Source organism: Athene cunicularia, assembly GCF_003259725.1.
Source record: "Athene cunicularia isolate RWA chromosome 20 unlocalized genomic scaffold, athCun1 chr20_part1, whole genome shotgun sequence".
NCBI lineage: Eukaryota > Metazoa > Chordata > Aves > Strigiformes > Strigidae > Athene > Athene cunicularia.
The window spans coordinates 13,000,123-13,025,670 of NW_020799125.1; the positions used below are offsets into that span (position 1 = coordinate 13,000,123).

The 25,548-nt window shown below is 46.2% G+C and overlaps 1 protein-coding gene across 1 annotated transcript in view; it reads left to right on the plus strand.

Moving 5' to 3' along the window:
• Positions 1 to 25,548, plus strand: part of TOX2 (TOX high mobility group box family member 2) — a 91,505-nt gene that overhangs the window by 41,698 nt on the left and 24,259 nt on the right. Inside the window, exon 3 of the mRNA XM_026862163.1 lies at positions 24,114 to 24,353. Within this exon, the coding sequence (XP_026717964.1) occupies positions 24,114 to 24,353 (240 nt within the window). The remainder of the gene's footprint in view (positions 1 to 24,113; positions 24,354 to 25,548) is intronic.

The following is a 25,548-nucleotide window of genomic DNA, read 5'->3' on the forward strand; positions in this document are numbered from 1 at the left end:
GGGGTGGAAGACTTTTATATTGTGTCAGCCCATCTCAGGCAAGAAAAAGGGGAATAAAAAGAGGTTCAAAGAATAGAAACAGAAGTTACCATGGACCTGAAAAGCTCCTCTACAATGGCAGATGCTAAATTTAAGAAGGAGGCAAATAAAAATAATTGAAATTGTAATAGTACATAGAACAAACAAGCAAGAACAGCTAGATCAGGAATGTCCCTTAACAGGGAAACTTCATGAGAACTGAGATTTGGAAGTTCAGAGTAATAAAAGGGAATACTTTTTTCCACACAGCCAAGATAAATTCTGGGAGTCACTGAGAGTGGGGGTGAAAATGAAAACACCGAAAAGATTTTTTAAATGCTTATGGGTTTTAACATCTACTACAGCAACTCCCCCAAAACCACGGGGAGTTGCTGTAGTAGATGTTAACATGCATGTTGGTGGAGAGGAGGAAGTCGTTTGTTACATGTAATAAATCCAAAGTTGATTTCTAACTGGAGTTAATCTGGAGCTGGAAGCACCAGGTCCCATCTCACCCCCATCATGTCTCATTCAGGAGGAGGTGTGGTGGAATCAGCACATGTCTGCTTTGGGCTTCTGGTAATATTTTACTACTACTGATTTTGCCATAGACCATTGTTTAACAAAAATGACTGAATCAGTACTGACTCTGGTGCCCTTGGTACGCAGCAGTGCGAGCCAGGTCTGTGTACTTTCCCTCTGCATCCAAAGCCTGAATCCTCTTTACTTTGACAGGGTAGGGATGGAGATTCGGGCACAGTCCGAAATTAAACCTCACAGTATTAATAACTTCTTATTACTTGAAACATTTTTAATTTATCTCATCAACATCATTTACTGTAATGCAAAGAGGAGGTGTGTCCCATTGCTCTTTTCCAATTCCAGTGCCAACCCCTTGGGATAGACCAACCTTTGCAAGCCACCTCTTTGAAGGTGCGTTTCTCATGTGCACCTGGTTTGTGTGTGCAGAAATGGTCTCCGCAAGAGCCAAGCTCCAGTTGTTTAACACATCACAGGTTTCATTTCTTAGTGCAAAACATCCATCTGCCATTGCCAATCCACCTGCTTTATTGCAGAAGATTTCTGCCCAGTACTGGAGAAAATCCTGCACGCAGCTCCAAGTTTCTCACTAGTTGGGCTTTTTCCTGGCATGTTTCCAGTTCTATATCAGTTTTCTGTGTCTGTCCTAGAGACTCTCTGATTATTTCAGCCTGTGTTTTTAGCAACAGTCTACAGACAGTTGGCCATCTGGTGAGCATTGATCTGAAGGAGGAGGCGGCATGCTTACCTGCAGTAAAATCACTTTCCTTTAAAGATGAGTCCTGCTAACTTTCATGTTCATGTTGAGCTGAACTGAGAACATCCAGTTCTGGCAAGAGAGGAAAAGAGGTGGAAATGGGATAGCTAAGACACATTCCCTTCCCAGCTGTCCCCCACAAAACCCAAAGCTGGTATCAGCAACTGAAGTTGAGTTTTTGCATTGATTTCTATATCTTGTCAGGCATGATGAGGTGGAAAGTACCTGCCTTCTCACCCAGCGTGATGAAGCAGGCTACCACTCAGCCTCCACAGCCAGCTGGTTTGGGTTTAGTTGGTGGTTTGGGCTAAGTTCTCTCTTCTAGGTAATCCCATTCCTTTTTAAGCTTATGTTTCATGATAGGATTTGTGCAAGTGTCCCATCAAAATGTACATATTGGTTCATTCTTCATGATAGACCTGAGGGTACAATTAGGTCTCTCTGTGGGACGTTATGAGGTCTGGAGATCCATGAGAAATATTCAGAAATGAACCACACTATGGAGCTCAAAGATGGTCTGGGCATTGAGCAGATATATTCGCTGGAGACAGAATTGTCTTCATGGCCCTAGAAGTGACTACAGGGCTCTCACTAAGGTGTCTTAGATGCCAGGCAGCTATAACTGAAGAAGCAGCTTAATTTTAATGCATCTGCACTGCAGATTGAAGGACAGAAAGATCTGTATTTACAGGTCCTCCTATTGCCTCCATCTCATCAACTCCCTGAGAGGACCAAGGACTTCTTGCTCTGCTTTGTCCTCCTGGAGGGGTCGTTGCATCTTCAGCGGGTGCTTGTTGCTGGCAGAACTTCAGCCCTGCCATGGTGGCCTGTAGATGCTCTACAGCATCTACACAGCATCTAAGCAATTGTTGCCCTAAGAATTAAATCCAAACAGTAGAGGCCAAGTCAGAAAGAAAAAGGTTTTTTAATCCTTCCACAAACGCAAAGATCGAACTGATGAAGTCCTGGTTGTGCTGGGGACCCGTACAAACTGTGTCAGGGAATTTGCAAGACAAATAAGAGATCCCTGTCCCACTCGGGGTCCAGCTGATTTTGAATGTCCTTCGTTTATAATTCAGCACCTGTGGCTCTGCCGTGCTGTTTTACAAGGCAGAAATCCAGTTCCTGAAGGGATGGAAGCTGAAGTTCAGCACCGAGTATTATGCCCTGATGAGGATTTTGTATTAATGCCAAGTGGAAGAGCAGTGCCACAGCTGATTGATGGGATGTGTACATGTGTGTCTGAGCAGCACTGGTCTGTAAACATTTCCTCTGCTAACCCAGTGGATATTCGTTTGCAGTAAAAATCTGTAACATTAAGCTGGTTGTGGACGGGACTCTCATGTGAAATAGTATAAGGTCCAGCAAGTGGGACTTTTAAAAGTAGTTTTTCTCTGGCTTCTCACAGTCACAGAGCATTGATGAAATGTGACCTGATAGAGCTTCCCTGATGTGAATGTCCAAATAATTTGAGAGGGAAAAACCTGAATCTGCTAGGATCACACGGAGCTGCATTTCCAAGCTCCTTGCACTAGCAAAGAATGCTTTGCACGTGTGGGTCTGCACAGGAAAACTTCTGTGTGGCGATCCTGCCTTTTAATTTTATGCTTTGGGTCTTAACATCTGAAAAATCCAGGACTAAATTGAGGCCCCTTTGAAAATTTGGATTTCCTGATCCATAATGGTTGATTGGAACTGGAATTCTCCTGAGTGACAGTTTGCTTCATTCCCTTTTGCTTTGCTTTCTCACTGAACTAGAAGAGTCATATACAGTACAATGAATTTAGTGCAGTCAGCAACAATTCAGCCATGCTGATTTATTTGAGCCATTCACCGAGGAGTACTGCACTTCTCTGGAAGTGCTAGTGCCCATGAATTTCATGTTGATTTTTACTGTTGCCCGTGAATGGTCAAAGGTTTTAGTTATTACAACCAGATTTTTTGCTGTCGTGTTCTCTGGGTGATGCTGAACTCGGTTATTCAGCTGTCTTTGGAGGATGTGTGCGTGGAAGTGGAGCTGGTTCTCCAGCCGGAGGTTGCTGTGAGGGCTTGGGGTTGGGGTTCTTGTAATAATTTTAAATCATGTTCCATTGTATTTCTATTTTTGTAGTGTTTGTGTTGTGTGGGAAGTTGGCCATATGATTACAATAAATAGGTGTGAGAAAGCGGCTGGTAACATTTTTAACACCCAGTCAACCACTTGGCACACTCTGGTGCCATGTACGCCATGAATAATAATAACTGGACTTCAGTTATAGCTTATGTTGAAGATTTGCTGGGAAAAAAAATAGACTAATAATTACAGTTATTTCTGTAGCAAGATGGCTCCTTTGCAGTACATAATCTACAGTAATTTTAAAAAGACGGATCATTAAAATCAATACATATTGCCACCAGACCTTATGAGCTTGATCATCCCTCACACAAAGATGTGTCAGTCTTGTCAAGAGCTGAGAGCCAAAGTTATGGAAAACAGCATTAGCTCAAGGAAAGTTGGACTTACTGTTTTCTCCAAGAAACCGTTTCCTAGTTCACTTCTTCCCTGTATTTATCACTGAATAGAAATGCAAGTATTTGACATGAGCAGAGAGGACTTCTCTGCCACTTTGAATTCCTCATGAAATTAGTGTAGCCAACAGTGACACTAAGTAGACACGACTTGAGCATGCATCTGGTTTATGGGATTGTAAGGCTTGGGTCCATGAGCTCTTTCCTTTAGGATCAATGCTGTGAGGTTACCTGTTTTGAGGGGAATGGGCAGCTGGTTCTGCAGGATGGTGCTTTGATCAGCAAAGAAACGGTGTGTGATATCGGGAGTCCAAGACACCTGATACAGGGCACCATGAAGCAGCAAGTATTTTCAAGGTCATCAGAGTTGGTTTCATTGAGAAAGGACGTTACCCTTGAGCTGACTGCTCTGAGCCTGCATACTGCAACATCTAAATAGCCCTCCATGGGGAAAACTGAGGGCACCCAGTCACAGTACAAATAGACAGTTAGGTGACTTCTTCAAAGCCAAAAAGACTAAGAATGTGGAGGTAGATGGGAGAAGAAGGAATTCCCTACCCTGATGCAGACGGGGCCAGAGTTACTGAGTACAGACAGTGCCCTTCTTGCTGGAAGGTTTGCCAAGGGAGTTATGAAAAGTCTTTAAGAGATAGCAGCTTACAGAGTCCTTAGGGGAAAAAAAAATGTTTATAAAAAAAAAAAAAAGGTTTTCCAGCCAAAGTCAAGAATAAGATTGCCAAGTGCAAGGCAGTGTCAGTGTTGAGTCAGGAGTATAAAAAACATTAAGCACTGAGCCTGGCCATTTTGTTAAAAACATTGCAAAGGTGGAAAATGCCTATATTAGTAAGACAACTTTGTGGAGTGATACCCTCAGTGGGAGTCACTCACCAAGCCTGAATTAGTCACCCCAGTTTCTCTGACAGTGAAGAGGCTCTTCTGGAGTGTGATTCATTGGACCTGCGTGAAACACAAATGCCTCTGTGGGGATTCGAGGAAGACTGGACTCCCAGCTCAGATGCATTAGTCCACATTTTAGGTGCCTGTGTTTGCACAGATGTTAATTTTTTCCAGCTATTCAGCAGAAAGGAACAGTTGCATGTTGAAAGTGAAGGTTAATTAAAAAAAAAAAAATCACATTCTGTCTTTGCAACACACTGAAGAGACATGGGCAGACATGGAGCACCTAAAGTTAGGAGTGAGATCCCATTGTGGGCAACCAATCTTGGTCCTCAGTGGGCAGGCACTGAGGGTACAGCATGAGCAGTGGCTGAGATGCAGGAGGGAAGGGACTGGAGGGATAGGGGATGGCTGCAGTTTTCAGCCTCTTCGCCTGATACATCAAAAAGGAACATGGCAGCGTTCCTGCTGGTATTGCAGGAAGGGATATTCCTTGGTGCATCATCACCTGCAAACTGCAAAGGCAAGGCAACAGGACTAAACCCTGCAGTTGTGCATCAAGGGAGGTTTCTTGTCTTCAGCTTGTGTTTCTGAAGGGTTGAGGCAGCCAAGTGTCTAGTCTGTACCACGGTGCTGCAGCTCAGCCCTGGATGGATTAGCCACATAGAACTCTATTTTCACAGGGTGAGGATAACCTCTGGTGACATACAAGCAGGAGCTATAAATGTACACAGCATATATCCTGTCGTCTGGAACAGTGTTATCAAGGAACTTAGAAGAGTGGCAGAACATCCTAGCAGGTGGCATCACTGATGTGAGTAGGTCTGTTCATGTGCAGCTGTGGAGGAAATAAGGTGTGTCTTGAACTTTCCATCAATCCCAGGCAGTTGAGGGAGTTTTAAAAGGAAACATTGGCATTTGCCCACAAAACCTGGCATTTTCTAAAATGGCAAGAACCAAATTCCTTCACACTTTCTCCTACATCTACAATCTGCCAAATTTCACTCTTGCAGTGGACCATGTGTCTTGCCTCTGCAGATTCTGCTTCTAGGGTGGAGGCAGCCCTCGGAGCCATCAGTCTCACAGCGTCCACAAGGCAGAAGCAAAAGAAAACACCAACAATCATCTATCCCATTTAGGGTGCTGGATACCAGGATCTACCCACTGTGGTTCCTCAGGGCTTTGGGCAGAAGACGCTTTGAGCCAAACAGAGTAAAGTGGCAGTTTCCAGTTTGTGTGAATACAAATTGCACAGCTGGGTGAGTTATGGCAAAGTTTGTAGGAGCTCAGCCAACTGCTCCCTTCTCAGAGGAGTAGAACAGGCCTTGGATCTGGGAGCATAAAGGAAAGTGTGTCTGAATCATGCATTGACATCACCAGGAGCGCTGCAGCTCTGACTCACGTCAGAGCTGAATTGATATGGTTACAGGAGACTGCGTGGCTTTTAGTATTCTGGGAGAGCTGCTACAGTGGCAGAGAAAATTATTCATGGATCAAAAAAAGAAAGGCATTAGCAGTACAAAGTGTCATGATTGTCTCTGTTCTACTGCAAGGTTGAAACGAGATACCAGCTGCGGTACATGAGAAATAGCTTGAAGAAACACCAACAAAAATGCACTGATTATTCTTGAAAGACCCTTGCAATTCAAGCCAAGGTATCACTTACTAATTTATGGGGAAGTACAACGGGTGCACAACCCTCCGCTGACTCAGGCAGTTGATCTGGAACAAGAGGCATCGCAACAGAAGAGCGTAACAGGCATATGCTTTATGTCACTGGGAATAAAGGTTGAGGTGAACAGAGGAACTGCCAACAACAAAGCCATAATTAAGAGATGCCAAACCAGCTTTTTGTCCTAGAGGGGGGAAAAAAAAGGAATACAAAGTTCAGAGAGGCGATGGTAGTTCCTGCCGTGCGCACAGGGGAATAGAGGAGGGAATAATCTTCCCCATAGGAGATCAAATTCAGATACCAACAAGCAAATGCCACACTGAATGTTGAGTCCTGTGGCGGAAGCATAACTTTAAAAAAGGAGCAGATACAAAATTACCTTAACACCTAAAATCTTTTACCAGAATCGGTTCAATATTGTTAAATTTGGCATGGTGAGTATTGCCAGTAAAGTCATGGGTGGTTTGCAGTCATCCACCCCCTCCACTGGTAGAAGAAAGTAAAAGTGTATATAAAATACTTGTAGGTGTCTGCTGAAGGTACTGTGAATGCCTGTCGGGATTATGAAAATCTAAATAGATGGCTGTAGGAGAAGCATGTATGGCAGTTACCTTCCTTGAAGATCTAAAATCCTTCAAATGACCTCAAGCCAATTGAAACATGTTGACACAGTAATAACATTATAATAGTGTGGTTTCATTAAACTTCTGCATTTTCAAAGTTGTTCACTCAACTGATCCATTTGTGATTACCATATAAACACTTTGTGAATATTCATTAGCTTTGCCACCCCTCATCGCTGAGGAAAATCACTTTTGGTACCCAGGAGGGGCTGAGGGGTCAAGGTGCTTGCTGGGAGCATCTCAGGAGAGAGCTGGGGGACCTGCAGCCCAGATCTCCCCACGGTGTTACACTCACCTCGGGACACGATTGCCTCAGAGCAGTCTGTGATCACATCAGCAATCAGCAAAATCTCCTGCTGGGATAAACTGCTTGGCCTTTGGTCTTTTTGTTCATCCACTTGCTAATAAGATTACCCCATACAACAGAGGGACAGTGATATTATCCCCTAAGTAAGCAGGCTTGTTTTGTCGTGTACGTGGTATCTTGGATGGGTGTTTGCTCAAAAAAAAATTTCATTTTTTTTCTGGAAATAAAGCAATGGCTGCAAAAGCTGTTATTTCTCACCCAGCAGCTCCGATCTGTGCGGGTGAAAATCAGCGCACACAAGAGTGCATTTGAGTACTGGGGATTTCCCTGAGTCTTACCACATAGCTGGGAATACTTCGCAGCCCTGTGTGATGCTGAATCTCTGTTACCGAGTTTCTGATACCTTCGATCTCACGTCACCAACCCTGATTGCAAGGATGGCAGTTGGGGGGAGAATACTTTAATTTCTAAACTAAACCAATGTTATGTGGTGCTGCTGAAAAGCCACAGATGCAGAGTCCCACAATGTCATTTTACAGTCTCTTGTCAGAGCGGGACCTTGCTTTTAAATGAAAAAGTTCAGTCCTAAAATAGAAAACCACACTGAATTATACAGCTACTTGATAATTATTTTTTAGTGCTGCTGCTAAAAATGCCCCATTAAAAGACTATAAGTCACTGCAGAGTGCTGTCAGGCTACCACACACAGGGCTTTTATTTCCAGCTGCATTTTATTTCCTAATTTTGGCAGGCCAAAACCTTGAGACCAGAAAGGAAATATTTACATCTATCTCTATTTATCTCTGTATTTCTGTCTTCGGCATGGTGGGATCAGAGCATGGCATGGGTGGCAGTCGGGGATGCCAGCTTGGTGGTGGTCCCCAGGGGCTGCGAGGTGCCAGGTGAGGCGTCACTCGGGGACACCCCACGGGTGTCACCCTGGAATTTGGCTGGGGCAGTTTGGAAAGCTGCAGTGCCAGAGCCACAGCGTGAATAGATGTGCCAGGCTTTGAAAGGGTGCCAGTCTGTGTGTTCAGAGGCAAACAGGAGGGAAGGGATATCCGCCTGGTATTAATTATGACTTTTGAAGCTTTGCCTAATTACATTGTCTCTCTTAAGACAACGACACAAATATTTATGAGTGGGACTTTTTATTCTCATTGTAATCAGTGACATAAATAGGTAACACCTTTATAAAGAGTTAATAAAAATGTGTCAACACAAGCTTGAGCACAAACTATCGAGCAGTGTGCAGTAAAACATTCCAGTGTTTATTGTATTAATTGAATATTCATGAGATGCCAATTTAAATTACAGTTCACAACTGTTGCTGTGTCTAATGAATAATTTAAACAAGTGTGGCCAAAGAGATTTCAACGCTGCATTAGCAAACTGCAAGGGATTAAGCAACAGAGAATTTATAATTAGCTTTGTATATCCTATAATAAATTCATTGGAAAGATGGTTTTAATTATCCCACATGTTAATTCAGAATTCAGTGCATTAATTTTCGATTGAAAAGTAACCCTTTCTTCCCAGATAATATATTTGTCTCTTCTTCGTCTTCTGCACCTCAGGAGCAGGAAATTGCAAGTGTGGAATGGCCTGATCTTTACAAACCTCGTCCATCATGCCACAGCATTTGTATGTGCCCATCTCAGGTCTGGAGTAATTGATTTTTTGCTTTTCCAGCTGAGGAAGCTGAGACAAGTGAGATCAAATCCCTTCCAACAAGTTGGGATCCCAGAATCCTGCTGTAGCTTCTCCCATCTCTCTGCTACAGCACATCCTCTTTGATACGCTTATGGCTACTTGGGAAATATTGTCTGTTCCTGAAAAACAAGTCTGCAAAAGTGATAAAAGTTTTTGGCAGTCATCTCCTATAAACAGCTTTAAGTTTTTGTTTAAAAAAGGAGGATGCACGTAAATAACAGTCTAAACCCCAAAGGTCAATCTGAGATTGCTGCATTTTTTTTAGAGCAAAACACAAATAGTTTTTTTCTCTACTTGGCATGTTTATGAAGTGCTTTTTCTGTGGGACATGAACCCCTTTGCCTGTAGCGACAGGAGCTGCACAGTCCCCGCTGCTTGCCCCGCTTCAGGACGAGGAGAGCATCAGCCCTGTGCATGGCTTTACCCTCTGAGGCTGCCGGTGGTAAAAAGGGGACAGCAGTGTCCTCAATGGCAGGGAGGGCTGAGATCCTCATCAGTTGTGAGCCCCCCGTGTCGATGCTGAACCCTTGAGAGGGGTGAATACTGCTTATGCTTTCCCCTCCCCCTGCTTCCCCTAACCTACTGCCTTTGTCGTGCAGTTTGGCTATAAACCCGTTTGTCTGTATGGAGGCAGCTGTAGCTCTTGAAGAACCTGAACACTTGTTCTGAAACTTGCTGGGCAGAAAAAAACTGGGAAATATTCCAGGGAACGCAAATCCTTACACCTACGTGAAGCCGCCCGTGCTCAAAGCTTGGCTGGGAAACTCAGAAGGTGTCTTTTGGTGTGTGTCGGGGAGGAAGGTGCTTCCTTTCCAGGTGGTTTTGTTTAATTCCAGGTCAGCAGGTTAATGAGATCTCTGGGATATGCGATTTGATCTGGAATGTAAACACTGTCTTGGCATGTGTCCTTGATGTCTGATCAGATGGAAATGCAAATGTGGCGCTGAGCGTGGCACACCATCCAAAATGTTTTGGTGACACAATGTGTAAGACAAAATAGCGATCACTTTTTTAAAGAGCTAATTGAAATGTTTTCCGTTGCCTTTGAGTCCTACCCTATCTATCAAATCAGCAGCTCGGCACTGAGGGTAATGTGCCTGACACTGAGGTGGAAGCTCCTTCGGCTCCCTTGGGAGCACCAAAAACCCAGCACTGCCCCAGGAGCCACCAGTGTGGCAGAGGCAGCTTTCAGACTTCCCCTAAGACTTTAATTGCTGGTTTAGTGCCTCTGTCTTTTGGGTGACTGGAGTTATTTAAGTTGATAAATGGATAGCATCGCTGTAATGCAGTATGTTGTCGTTGACACTTATTGATTGAACCTCAAGACTCAATTGATCAAGCTCCCCAGTGCCAGCATGTAATCCCAGTGGAAAAAATCAAACCTTTAATGGGGTTATGTGTTACTCTTTGTTTTCCACTTGGGGTCGTATGTTTTGGGAGGGAAGGAAGTGGTTTTGATGGCCTGAATCCCCGCCGTTACCTGAATTAAATAAAGACCAGCAGTAGGAACACTTGTTACTGTGGCAATCCAGTCTTGGGCGGACCCAAGCCTCATTTAATATGGCATATTTCACCTCCAGGAACTGAGTGTCTTGATGTTAGAAGGAAATAAATGCATCTCTGAGGTGTCTGTTATCCATCACAAGCAAGCCCAAGAGGACAGAGATACTGCTGGACTGAATATTCTTTCACCAGTCCTCCTTAGTACACTACAGCTAATCTAATAAACCATCGCACAGCGCAGCAGCTCAGGTTAATGCTGCTGCTGGAGCCTAAGTAAGCACTTCCTAAAGTTCTGTGGCTTTAATTCTGCATTTGTGTAGGTTTTTGTATGTCTGTAATTTGTGTAGCAATAGCATCTGCAGTTATATTAGCTAGTTAAGAAATGAGAAGGGTTTGTTGTTGTCGGGAGTCAGAACAGAAGTTACAGCATCTGGCTCTTGTGGCAGGAGTTGGTGCTCAAGCTTCTTTTCTCTGTTCCCTCCTGCAATTAGTTTTGTACATATTGAGTCATTTGGGCTTTTTGCACCTTTTTTAAAAGTGTTCAGCAGTTGCTATAATTAAAGAGAAGAAGATAATAGACTGTGCCTTCTGTTAACAGTTTATGTGATGCAGCAAGGTCATTGCATACCTTGCAGCTCTCAGAGGTTCCCCTCTACAGAGCAGGTAAATGCCATGATCATCATTTTGCTGGTGGGAGATTTGGTTCCCTGTCTCAAATTGCTCTGGCAGAGCTGGGTTTTGAAACGTATACAGCTTGCCAACAAATATTCAGCCACAGAACCATCCTTCTTCCCTGGATGCTTGTGTTCCTGGTAATAGGAGACTCTTATGAAACATTTGCTACAAACTACACAATAATCCCATCGATATCTGGCCACAGAGGGGTACCGAGGTGGGGCGCATAAAGGGGGCAGCTCATTGCAGATGTGTGAGAGAAGTGATGGGGTTTGTGTGCAGATGTGGTATCAACACTGGGGAATCCAACTCTTTCTAATACTGCAGGCATTTCTTGTGGTACTTGAAAAGTGGGCTGTTAAACTTTGCAATAAAATTTAAAAAAAGCTTTTAAAATTCATTCAGAGTTTAATCCCACAGGGATGATTTTTCTGTGTAGTCTTCCCATTTTCCTGTTGTGTTCTAAAATTACTTATTTTTTTCTTCTTCCTCTTCTTCTTTTTTAATGCACCATGCAATAAAACTTGGAGGTCTGTCATTACTTTTGAGTCTGTTGCTTTATGTGAATGCAATATCTAAAATGTCCGAGAAGAGCCAGGAGAGACATAAACCAAAGTGAAACCGGACTGTGCAGAAAGGCTTCAATAACCTGCAAAAGAGCTCACAGGGAGGGGCCAGTAAATGCTGGGAGATGATGGGGCCAATGTGGCTGCAGGTCCAGCCCGTGGGTGGGAGGGTGGATGGAGGAGTGTAGTATACAGAGGTAGGTGAGCTGGTTGTGGGAAGACCCATAGGAGCTGGAGGTGCTCATGCCAACATTAATTTTTACCCCTCAACTACCCTGAGAAGCTAGCACCAGGATCTACACAGTCCCTACATTGCCCAGCATCTTCTCCATCAGAAGTGAAGCTTCTTGCCCCCCTGCTAGGCTGGGGAAGGGCTCGTGCTCCATGGCTGTCACCAAGCAGTGCAGAGCCATGTGGCGGGGGGTCCCCCAGGGTGCTCTCCCTTGTGAGCGGGGTGGGGAAGGACTCGGTGTGATCCTGCCTTGGCCAGGACACGCAGCTGAGCACGCTTCAGTTCTGTCCATGTTGTTGTCCCATTTGGCAGGCAGATAACAAAAATTAAATTATCAGCCACCAATCCACCAGCAGCTCTTTGTTGTATCCACCAAGAGCCCTCAGCCACTCTGAGCCCCATCAGGGGCTGCAAGGCAGCAGAGCTTGCACGAGACAGCAGCTTCTGTACGGCCTCGGCTGGGCCAGATGTGATGCAGGAGTTCTCGTCCTTCCCACGAATCGGGCAGACCTGAGTTTGCATCCTTCCAGCCTCCCCCAGTGCCTCCCACCAGGATACTGGCTCTGATGGTCCAAGGGCTTTCTCCATTACTCATTTTCTCTCCTTTTTTCCATTTTGCTTAGTTTTTCATTTCTGGATTTTGGCATTGTCCTTTGCTGCTTAGGGAATGGAAGTGGATTCAAATCCATTCCACTTTCTGAGAAACAGAATTCTAGCTTTCTGGCCAGCCCTACTGCCTTGCGAGGAGTGCCGGGAGTGCCAAAGGCTTTGTGGGAGCGGAGCCTGTGGAGGAGGACTTCTGTCCATCCCAGCCATTCAAAATTTTGTAAATGAGGCTCAGCTGTAACTCAAGATGTTAAACATACAATAACATCAAGGATCTGGTAAACCCACCAGGAAAAACAAACTCCCCCGAGGAGTCTCTGTAGAGCTGGAGGTGTACAGTGAAAAACTTTCTGTCTCTAGTATTTTCCAGCGTTCTTTTTTTTTATCCCTAAGGTTATTTGCATGAAACCACATCTATGCTTCTCAGGAATCTATTTGCATGGGACGGCTTTGCCGGGCAGGTGATAGTGCTCTGGAGTGCACAGCTTAGATCCACACTCAGAGGGGACCTCGGAAGAGTGGCCAGGGACCACCTGCAGCACCCTGTAACGTGTGGTCTCTCCTCCCAGCCCTGGGAAGCATGCAGCAAGTCCCACTGTAGATACTTACTTTTGTAGGAGGTTTTAACACTGGCTTCTGAATCCATCTACCTACCAGTAAGATTGGGATTAAAATGGGGAAGCCAAAAATTAAAGAAAATCTGATGTAAACAGGTCTGATGCTGAAGAAATTTCTCCTGTTGCTTCCCATGGGGATTGCTTTGCCTCACCATTAGATGCATATAATGCAACAAAAATACTCCCCGAGACAGTTTGCTCCTCCATCTGTCTCGGGCATGGAGACAGAAATCTGGAGTAGGAAATTGTTCTGGGTGGGCTTCAGGGCTGATGCAGACCCTTCTCTGCTCCCAGGATCATCTCAGTCCCTACACCTGCACACCTGCACACCTGCAGGTATTTCTCATCCATCCTCTTTCCTTCTTTTCCCCTACATAGCTGTTTTTCACTGGTTTTCCTCCTCTTGCCAACAAATGTGACAGGGATGGGGCAGTTTTAAGTTTCATATGCATCATGGGTTGGCGGAGGGCTCAGGGTCTGGTGCTATGTAATTACCTCCCGCTGTCCATTACAGGGGAATTCTGGCCCCAGCTTTTGGGATGCGATGATCTTATGCCTGGATGAGCAGCAATTGCCTTCATCTACAAGTGGTTTTTACAAAATCGCTAAATAATGTATTCAGAAAACATGCTGGAAATTAATGGAATAGATTATTTGCAAACATGTTCACTGAATTATCAGGCTTGTTCTTTATCTGTAAAATAATGTACTTTAAAAAAAATGAAGTTTATTGAATACGTTATTTATAGACTGTTCTCCAGCTGAGAGCTGCAGGAACACCGACGGAGCGCACACATGGCCCGGCTGCTTCCCAGGGGCTGGGGCAGTCGCTCCCCCTCCAGATAGAGGCACAGTCCAGGACTTTGATTGTGTTTTGCTGGACCATTTTCCTCATCTCTGACCTCAAGAAAGTGAGTTTGGAGAGGGGTGTGTTCTGGCCCTCCCCTGCTCCCCATGGAAATTGTCACAACAGTTTCTTTGCTTTGTGCATTGCCGCCTTCTAAGACTCTCTGCTGCTCCCAGGGGAGAGGCAAAATACCTGTAAAAGAGTCAGTGGAAAGGAATTAAGCTGTTCTGTGTAGTGTTGTCACATCATGGTGCTCAGCTCTTGCAAGCAGCGTGGGATCATTTGGGGATGGATGGTTTAGAGCTGCTGCCTGTCCTCTCACAGGAGGTGAGAAGTCTGAGCTCCCCATGCCCGGGAGCAGTCCTGACACCAGTCATGGTTGCTTCTGCAGCTCTTCTGCATCATCCGTCCTGTAGAGTTGTTCCTTAGTATCTCCAGTGCAAGGAGCAGGGATTATCCCTCTCTCAAGTCAAAGGGCCACTGTGTGACACTGGTGTACCAGGACAGTGACACCTGTCCACTGGTGGTGAGGCACCTCAGGAGCGTGAAGGAAGCCCAGGTCAGTCCTGGGGTCTCCATAGTGCAGGCAAGGTGGGACTGAGGGGCTGTAGGAGGTCAGCTATAGGAAACGTCCCATGCGCGGTCCAGGTCCTGATCTCAGCTGTGCTGTTTCTCCATCATCACACAGCTGGTGGGATTCAGGACTCGGGATGAGCCAAGACCTTACAATACTTTGGTCTTCTCCTTAAGAAGTAGCATCCCAGCTCGGGGTACAAGTCTGCAGCAGTGCTGTGAGGAAGGACAGATGTGGAGGTCCAGCTAGCTTGGGTTTGTCTTTTGACATCTTGAGGTGCTTTAAAGCCATAACCATTTGCAATCTGTATAATAACTCCACATCCAGGACAGAGGGAAGCACACATTGAAGCAGGACTCCTACACGGCTGGCACTCCCTGGGAGTGGGAGTTACTGGATTTGGGAGCCTTGTGGACATCTCTGCTGTGCAAGTCCACGATAATGCTCTTATTGGCAGATGACCATGGTGGGGAGTTGTATCATAGGGAAATAACAAGATTCAGCTCATGCTGTACTGTTGGTCTGTTCCTTTTGGCTGTGCCCTTCCAGCACCGGGACCCATGAGAATATTAATGAGAAATATTTCCCGTTTGCCAAGCACAGTCTCTATCCTGCTTTACACCACCGTTCTCACCCAGAAGTTACAGCGCTTTATCTTCGTGATGAAGTGTTAATTGTGTTTGGAGGATTCTTTCCCTCGCAATAGCAGGATATCGTAACACAAGATCACAGCCTGTCAAAGCGCTGAATTTAGCTTGTCAGGCAGGTGCTTTCCAAAACCAGCCCTCGGTCCTGCCTTCCCCTGCCCACCAGGCACCTGAGGGAACTCTGCTTTGGGGGGGGGGGGAACATACAGAGGTGGTTGAGGCTGTCAGAGACATGGAGCAATTTATGTAGTAACAGAAGCAGATTAAAAAAAAAAAAAAACAACACAAAAACAATAAACATTGAGGAGACAAACACAACTGAACCAGGACAAGCCCTGGGAGCTTTTCTGGGGTGAGCTGTGTGGATTTATGGTGAAGATCCATGTTCAAAACCACTGCATTTGAAACTACCAATATTAATTAGAAAGGCTGGGATTTCAAGTCATGTAGCGTTTAAAGCAGACCGTAAAACATTCTTTTCTCATATATGTCTGCTCAAATCCACTGTAAGTCATCAGGCTGAGCTAGCTTGTCTGCACATGGCTTGAAATAACTGACTGAGGAGCTCTCAGTACTGCTAATGCTGGTATTTAGTAATTCTTGGAATATTGGGAAAGCTCTGGAGGACTAGAAAAGAGCTAATGTGCAAATATTTAAAAAGGGAAACAGAACAGCCCAGGTAATTACAGACCTGTCAGTCTGTCATCAATCCTCAACAAAATAATGGAGTGGCAGATCCAGGCCTCAATTAATAAAGAATTAAGGGAAGGTAATATAATTAATGCCAATCAACATGAGCTGATGGAAAACAAATCTTGTCAAACTAACTTGATATCTTTTTGATGAGATTACAGGTTTGGGTGATAAAGGTAACAGTGTTAACATAATACACTTAGACATCTGCAAGACATTTGACTTGGAAGCACAAAGTATGTTGAGAAAGTTGAACAATGCAAAATCAATGTTACACAAGTTTGGTGGATCAGCTTGTCACTCTGTCTTCCCAGAGTTCATCATATTTTTGCCAAAGAAAGCATTAAATAATTGCTACTGAAGTTTGTAGATGATGCATTGAGTATGCAAGCGGCAGGAGATAGTGATGCAGAGCTTTTACATGGTCTGGTGAACTGATCACCAGTAATGGAGATGCATGTGGAGAACCAATATTGTCCCACCTGCAGGAGCAAAAAAATCTGTCAAGATGAGAACTCTTCTCCTTAGAGATGGTGGTGCTGGAAAAGGGATGTGAGATGTGGGGAGCAGCTGTGCTTTGGGGTGGGTGCTGGTGATGGAGAAGTCCAAAAAGCATCCATGCAATGAGCAGGGTGGGAAACTTGGTGAAAGATGCACTCTGCATCTTTGGCCAAAGCGGGAGGTGTTTGATTGTGATCTGCAAGTGCTTTGGTGAAGGACAGTCTGGTGAGAGCCCTCCGGTCTGGCAGGTGATGGGATGCAGAGCTCCGGGGCTGGCAGCACAGGCTGGCCACCAGGGCCTGCTCCAGGGATCACCCGCTGGGCGATTTAGCAGGTGATTCCATCCTCAGGGGAACCACCCCTGGCAGGGAGGGTTTGGGGCAGTGGGCAGCGCCTGCCCTGCCCTGGTGCCTCCTTGCAGCCACCCCTTCTCTGTCCTGCTCCGTCCCCTCCTCCTGCAGTTCCCATGTCCTGCCCAAGGGGTCACAGCGATGCTTTAGAACCCCTGTTCACAGCCACCAGGACAAAAGTAAGAAGGCTCATGAAATCGAGGGGCTGGGAAAGCTGTGCCTTCAAATCTGTCCTAGGGGATGTCTGTGTCTCAGAAATACTCTTCTTAAATTGCGAATGCGGATTCTTTGCTGCCTGGCTCTGAGTTCAGGGATGCTCCTTCGGATCACCTTTGCAAACCTGAGTCTGTAAAACCTTCCTTTCATTCTTTGATGAAGAAAAACTGCAATTTCAGTATAGTTCCAAAGAATTTCCATGTGCCCAAACCCCCAAAGCCAGCACCACCAGCTCCCATGGACTCGTGCCCTGCTGCTGCCAGGCCAGCAAAGCCACCCCATGGCAACCTGGTGGGGTTACAGGTCCCCAGGAGCTGGCAGGGAGATGCTTGTTCCTTCTGGAGACCAGGAGCATCTTGGAGGGAGGCTTGTCCTCGGGAGTGGTAACCATGGCTGGAAACCCCACTGCATATAAAAAGCCTCTGCCATATGATAAATGCCCCCCACCCCTAGAAAAATAAATTGCTTCCTTTTAAAATCCTTTCCTACTGTTCCCCTCGTATTCGTAATAAGATGATCGGTGGAACCAAAGATGTGGCTGTTACTTTAAAGGATAAATTAGTTTGACTCTTAACTCAATAATTAAAACTGTTATGGCTATGAGCCTGCAGGGATAATGTACTATTATTATAGTCATTTGTTTCAATTAAATGCTTACTGATTTTACAATAGCAGCTGGGCACCTGTGTGAGATAGCTATTACTCTGAACAAGACATCTCAAATTCCAGCAGAAATTTGTCACTGCACTAAAGCATGTTACATAGACCATGAAAGTTTATTAGGAGCAGTTACAAATCGGGAAGAGGAGGGGTGGTAATTGGGGATATATTTTCTTATCAGCTTCTCTCTCTCCTGCTCTCTCTTTTTTAAGTAAATCATCTTTAAGCATTTCAGCTATGGTGATGCGTTTACATTTAAACTTCCAATACAGAAAAAGCCTGCTGGGAAAACTTTGCTTCAAAGCTGTTCAGCAGATAATTTCTTTCCCTGGTTGATTGTGATTGTAATGGCTTGTTCTCAGGAACAAACTTAAGGAGACGTAAGCTGTACTGCCAATGAGCCTTGTGGTGACCCCTGGAATAGCTGCTCCTCTCGCCCAGGGAGGAAGACCCTGGCTGGAGAAGGCTCCAGCAGCTCTGCTCAGCCCACCCATGTGAGCTCACTCTGGGAAGGGTGGCAGTCATCGGATCATAGAACGGTTTGAGTTGGAAGGGACCTTTAGAGGTCATCTAGTCCAACCCCATGCAATGATCAGGGGCACCTTCCACTAGCCCAGGTTGCCCAAAGCCCCATCCAACCTGGCCTTGAACCCTTCCAGGGAGGGGGGAGCCACAGCTTCTCTGGGCAACCTGTGCCAGGGCCTCACCACCCCATCATAAAAGATTTCTTCCTTATATCTAGTCTAACTCTATCCTCTTCTAATTTAAAAAAAAAAAACTAAAACTGTGTCCTATCACAACAGGCCCTGCTAAAACATTTATCCCCATCTTTCTTATAAGCCCCCTTTCAGCCCTGGGAGGCCTCTCTAAGGTCTCCCCGGAGCCTTGTCTTCTCCAGCTGAACCCCCCAACTCTCAGCCTGTCCTCACAGGGGGTGCTCCAGACCCTCTTTGTGGCCTCCTCTGGACCCGCTCGAGCAGGTCCGTGTCCTTCTGATGTTGGGGGCCCCAGAGTTGGACACGGTACTGGGGGTGGGGTCTCACGAGAGCGGAGAAGGAGAATCCCCTCCCTCTCCCTGCTGGCCACGCTTCTCTTGATGCAGCCCAACACACAGTTGGCTTTCTGGGTTGCAAGTGTTCACTGCCAGCTCATGTCCAACTTTTCATCCACCAGTAACCCCAGTCCTTCTCTGCAGGGAAGCCTGGTGGTTCCCACTATGTGCTGGTCTCCCCAGCATGTGGGGCGATGCCCCTGGGCTGGAGCTGTGCCATCTGCCCACTCCCGCTGGTCTTGGCCATCGTCTTTTGCATGTCCTGCTTTACCCAAGCTTTGCCCCCCCTGCTTTACACCCCCCCTGCTTTAGCTTGGGGGGCTGCAGTGCAGCGGAGGTCAGCCAACACTGTACGGCAAGCTCGAGCCAAATTTCTTCCTTTCCTGCTGGGTAACATCTGCAAGTGCTTCGGCACAGATCCCACCTGGGATCACAGCCCAGCCGGCAGCCGGCGAGGCTGGAGCAGCTTGGAGCATCACTGTTCCACGTATGCAGCGAGGGCAAAACACACCATGGAGGAATGACAAGAACGTCTGAATTTCTACTTCTGCCACCAAAGCATGGTGATATCTTCAAGGTGTGGCTGAAACCAAGGAATGCAAGAGGAGGAGGACAAAAAGCCCATGCAAAGGGAAGGCGGAAGGTGATTACGGGGATGGGACCTGCCTTAAGGCTTCAATTGGGAATTAGTATTTTGCAGAAGAGGACATTGAGCAACAGCAGCTCTCCCTGCCTGAGCCCCATGTCTGTTGGTCAGTGCTGTAGCTCTTACTGCTGGAAAGAGCTGCCTTTTACGTATGAATTTGGGGGGGCTGTTAAGTTGCAGCTCGACTTGATGTATTTCAAAACATTATCTTTTCTAGCAGAGTGCCCAGGTCCTCAGCCAGGCTCTTACTCGCAGTGTTTTGTCACTCTCACTGGATTACCCTTCTCCCCAGAAACAAGGGGCACAGAGCATGTGCTGTTTGTCAGCCTATTTTTCTCTTCTTCTTAGGATTAGCTAGAGCGTTTATAGGCCTGATATGCATATTCATTAAAAAAACTGAAATATTGTGGGAAAAAAAGGAGCTGTCTTTGAGTTAGTACAGCCTTTGGGAATCTGCTAAGTAAGATGCACTTAATTACTTTAGCTATGACTACATCACATTTCACTCATGTTTCCTCTGAGATGCAAAACATCTTTTCAGTGGAGGCTGCAAACACATCCCAAGCCTTTTGCAGCACCTGGCGGTGAGCTTGTTGCGTTGGATGCCCGGGATGGAGACGGGATCTGACCCGGCTCTCAGAGCCGCTCCTCCTGCTGACGGAGCTGATCATGTCTGCAGGGCAGTTATTTAATTATGCATGTGCTTTCACTGGGCTCTGCAGGGATGCTGAATACTTTGTGGAGGGGGAAGGCACGGGTGCAGCCCCAGTGAGCCTGTGGCTTGGGTTCCATCCCACCTGGATGGACTGGTGTGCAGTGGGAGAAGAGGCTGTTTGCTTTAACAGGGGAAACCTTGCGTTTGGTTTGCCATCATTGCAATTTCATTCATCATTTACTTGCCTACTTAGGCCATTTGCTGCAGAGGAGCATCTCTGAATCTTGCTGCTGGATCTCTCTTTCCTTGATTCTTTCTTGGAGGGGATATCCACTAGTTCAGGTGCACAACTAAGGCCCCTGAAATAGCTCAGTGTCTGTAGGGTCTCGCAGTACAAAGCAGGACTAACCCTTTCCCCAGTCTGAGCAAAAGCTGCCATCACCCTAAAGCCCACAGAAGTGCTGGGGCTGCACAAAAGCTGCTCGTCTTCATTTTCACCCCAAACATTTTACATCTGGAGAACACAAATAGCTTTTCCACTGCTCACCCTCTCCAGTCCTGAGGACATTGAGAGCCATGGGCAAGGGCTGTGAGGAGCTGGTAGCCTGGTGTGTTGCTTCCAAAACTGCAATTTTTTTAAAGGGAAGTGGAAAGAAATTTAATGAGTGACAAATGGTGGGGCCAGATCCTGCCCCCCCCCCCCCCCCCCCCCCCCCAGTCAGCAGGGTTGCATGCAAGGGACATGGCTGTACATGTTCTTCTGCAAAACCTCCTGGCTGGAAGGAGAAGAGGTGGAGACATCGAGAGTGAGAGAGTGGGTCAGAACCAGCAATATTCAGCAAAGGTATTAAGTAAAACCACCAGTTTTTAATGATGTAAAGAAATAGGCAGCTGCTTGGGAAGAGGCCTCTTGGGTTAAGATATCCTTGGGAGAGGGGGATGTCCCAGGAAAAATGCTGTGTCTCTGCTTTTTAAGAGAAGGCTGTGGTTGGGTTGCTGGCAGCAGGAGGCTTCTGCACAGATTCTCTGAGCCAGGGCTCAGGTTTCTGTTTTTTCCTACAAATTTTCATAAGCATTTGCAGCACGTGTCCCATATCCATAATTGCGCTCCTGGACTTGTTCTGCTCTGATGCGTAAATAACATGCCCTGTAAAGAAAAAGTGTATGATTACATATTTAATGGATAAACGGAGCCGTTGTGGTCTATTGGCCACATAATAAAAGTTTCAAAAAAAATTGTCTTAATACAGTATTTGCCCAAGAGACTGCTGTGGCTGCAATTGTGAATGAGCTATTTTAAATTTTAAAAATTTTTAAGCCACATTTCATAGCCTTCCCTATTCCTAAAACACCCATCTTCTAAACTTTTTCTTCATTTAAATTTAAAATAAGGACAATAAATTATTCTTTTCCTTAGCAGCTGGCAGATCTTCGCCAGCATGAAAGGTCCAGATTAAACTGACAAAATCCAAGAAAAATGTACATTTTTCACTGGAATTTGGGAAGGAGCTTGCCACTTAGTTGACAGATGGGTGCTGACCTGTCTTCCCACCTTGCAGACTCCCCTTTGCTGTCTCACCCCTGGCCATTCCCTCTCTAATTGCTCCCTCATTGCCTCTCTAATGCCTCCTGTGCTGCCCAAGCCCATTGCCCAGCCCCATCTTGCTTGGCTGCAGCATGCATGTCCTCGATGTCTTTTTGGCAGGGGTTTCCCATGCAGCAGCGCATGGCAAGGAGAGGCCAGGCCTCTGCAATAAGGTGGGTTTTAAGGGCACATAAACTTGCCGTGGTTCAAGTAGGAGTGAGTTTCCTCAGCTCCACGACAGAGCAAAGCCACTGCTGCTGCCTCTGTGAGCTGGTATTTCCTTGCAACCACCAAAGCTGAGGACAGCGATTCAGCATGGCCCCTAAGTCAGCCTCGATCAGACTTCTCATGCTGTTGAAATGAAAGAAATTATTTTCTTCCTTCGAGTTAAAACCCTGCACTTAGTAATTAATACAGAACAAGGGCAGATCTAGGAAAATCCATTCCCCTGACACACGCTCCTCTACTGAATGGAGAATCCGAAAGAGAGCAGAACATGCTGCCAGGTGTTGTGTAAAGCTCTTGATTCCTGACCTACAGCAGTAAATCTGGTTTTGCATTTGGATTTATTTCCTCTGAAGCCTACCGAGCCCTTTCAGGTCTTCCCTGGGTTTCTTTCTGTATGTGCTGCTAATGGAGTTGGCAAGCCTCCCCTGGTAATGAGAGATTGCACCTCAGCGGGCTTATCGGAAATGAAGATTGTTAATAAATAAAGCTTGGCTCTTTAAACTCATGTTAACATTAATCAGATTAATATAAAAGAGAAAAAGTCTGTAAAATATGTCAGGCAGGGCTTGCTCTCCCTCCCACTGGCTTTCTCCGTGGCTGGATGAGGCTGTGGAGAGGGAGGCAGCTTGGCTTTTCCCACAGGGGCTGCAGTGGGGCTGAGCGCTGCTACTGGGGGTGGCTGGGCCAGGATGGCCCCTGGGGTGAAAATGGGGTTTTCAGGGAAAATGGTACAAACTAGAAATGGAGTCTTGGCTCAGCAGACAGCAGGGCAGCTCCAAAACCTTCCATCCACCTACAGCATGGCCAGATTTGTCTCCATCTCATATCTTCTTCCCTCCTTGGCCAGGACAAGGGGTTGCTGCTCCTACCTGACTCAGCCACTTGAACTTTGGTTTATGCCATGATATGGGGGGTATATACACCTCACAAGATACTTTTATTTTGTCTAATGTAGCATTCGACATTTCTTATTAGCCATATATATATGTTTCATTTTTCTTTCAAATCTTTCAAGAGCATTGGGCTTGGCAGCCTCAGGAGGCAGCGCTTGTGCCGGTGGCCTTTGCTGTGTCCGTGCAGCCCTGCAGCCGTGTGTGATTAGTCGCCTTGCGGTCCATCAGATATCCCCTCACTCTCACGTTGTAAGAACAGAGAAATAGGTATTAGGAAACTCTTCGTTTCTGGGGACAACTCTGTCACGTAGCCTCCTCCCTCATCTCTTACCTGCACACACATACTTCGCTTCTGATTCCTTCCCTGACTGGGAAATCTTAAGAAGCAGCCCATAATTTTCTTTGCCCTTGTCTGGGCTTTTTTTTTTTTTTTGCTACATTCATTTCAGTGGGATTGGAACTGGTCGTAATATTTAAAATTGGAAGAGTCATCTTCAGGAGGAGTTGTAATGAGGTGGTGACCACCAGCAGAGCCTGCCCTCGCTCGCTGGGGTCCGTTGCGAGGCATGTCCTGGTGCTCGGGGACATGCAAACCTCTGGCTTGATGGTTGTGTCACAGCCTTGGGCAGACTGACGTGGTAGGAGCGGGGACCTGGGGTTCTGCTGACTGCTTCTAGGTTTAACTTTAGCAGCACTAGTGACCCGACAGCCGTACAGAGGGCCGTACAGAGGTGGGTTGGGTGTGATACCGTCATAAGGTACACAAGCAGATAATTTTTCACCTATGTAGTTACTAAAATGTCAATGCCAGGTATTGCTCAGAAAGAGCATGTTTGGGATCCACAGTCTCTGATGCCTCATCACTGATGTCCCAGGGCTGGACTGTCAACCACAGGCCCCTGATACCCTGGCACAGCATGTGCTGGTGCTCAGTGATGGCCTCACGTGTGCAGCAACAAGGCTTGGCCCCAGAAATGCCCAGGACATTACAATGCCCTCCCTTCTCCTGGTGATTTGGCCAAAAATTGCTCCTTGATGAACTTTTCTTTCAGACCCCTGGTAGGGGTCAGACACCACTGGTCCCTGAGTCAGGCAGGGCCACCCCCTGGACACACAGACTGATGTACAAAGACATTTTAGCCCCTCTCTGTAGTCCATGGCACGAGCAGAGCCCAGGGTGCACAGTACTCCTGGCTTGTTTGGAAGGGGGCATGAGGAAGATTTTACCACCTGCATAGAATAACTGTTAATAAGTTGGTCTTAAAGTGATTTGACAGCATAATAAACAAATAACTACATTTTGTAATTACAAAGTGATATTCTCCTAACTCAGATCCAGGAGATGGTCCACTCAGACGCCACGTCCTATGAGTCCAACCGTCAAGTGCCCCTGATCAATCGCCCCGGGATGTTGGCCGGCCCCATGAGCGCGCTCAGCCAGACACAGCTGATTTCTCAGATGGGGATGCGGAGCGGTGTTACCCACGGTTCCCCATCGCCCCCGGGAAGTAAGTCTGCTACACCATCTCCCTCCAGTTCTACTCAGGAAGAGGAGACAGAGTCACATTATAAGGTACGTGCAGTCACGCCTGTTTTAACAGGCAGCGAGAAAAGAGCAGATGATGTTTTTCAGTAAGGGATAAACTGCGCTAACAAGAGCACAGAATTTTGGTCTTTTTTTAAAAATGTATATATAGTGGGAGACTTTCCCGAGGATGGAAGATTGTTTCCAACCTAGGGTGAAGTACAGCATGGCAGGCTAGCACACATGCTTGGGTTGTGCCTGCAGCAAGTTTGGCAGTCAGAGTTGGGCTCTTCTCTCCATAGTTTACCAGGTCAATCAAGCTGCAGAGTTTCCTCCAGTGAGGGTTTTGATGAGCAAAACAGGTTCAGAGCTAACAGCTAACATTCTGCAAATGCCTGGGTGCATAATTAGACTTCTGGTGACAGGTAGAAGATACCAAACCATGGAAGGAAAATAACACAGGGAGGAGTTTAACTGAGATCACCGTACATGGCTTGCTAAAAAAAAAAAAAAAAAAAAAAAAAAAAAAAATGCCTTTCAGTTCACCCAGACTGTTTTAGGTAGGCAGCAATGTCTTAGTGGCACAGTCTGCCTCTACAGCCAACACAACTGCTGCTGAGCATAGCGTCATGAAACCCAAGGATTTCCTAGGGTTTGGGGGATATCTTGGTTGTTGCCCATCTTTCTCAAGGTGCACCAGCAAAGCAAACAACACATGGTGTGTTTCATGAGTCTTCCGTCTGTTATTTACTGAGGGCAAATTGCAGCAATCGCAGGGTTGCTGCCTTAACACCCGGTAGGTTTCCCTGCCTGCAGGTCAATCACTGGGCTTCCTGGGGGACTTTGATTAAAGCCTCTCATAGAAAACCTTCTCCTGGAAGGTGCTGATCCAAGAATGGCACTAGGAGCACTGGGATTGTAACCTTATCCCACAACAATAGATGGTTGTGACAGGATTTGAATGTATAACCAGAGCAGCAAACAATGCAGAGACTGGAAAACAAGGAAGATGCTAGGACTGAGCAAAAACCTTCCCCTTTCCATGGAAACCCAGGCAAATATATTCACACCAGTCCTGTAGTTTTTCATCTGTTGGCAGCTTTCACTTCAGACTGGTACAAATCAAAGCAGAGTGCACACATGGATGCAAAAACAGCTTCAGTGGAATAAAACTGTAAAAAGAAGGGATACACGTGTTTGAAAGTAGATGGAGTTTCTCAAACTCTGCAGTTTCACATGGTTG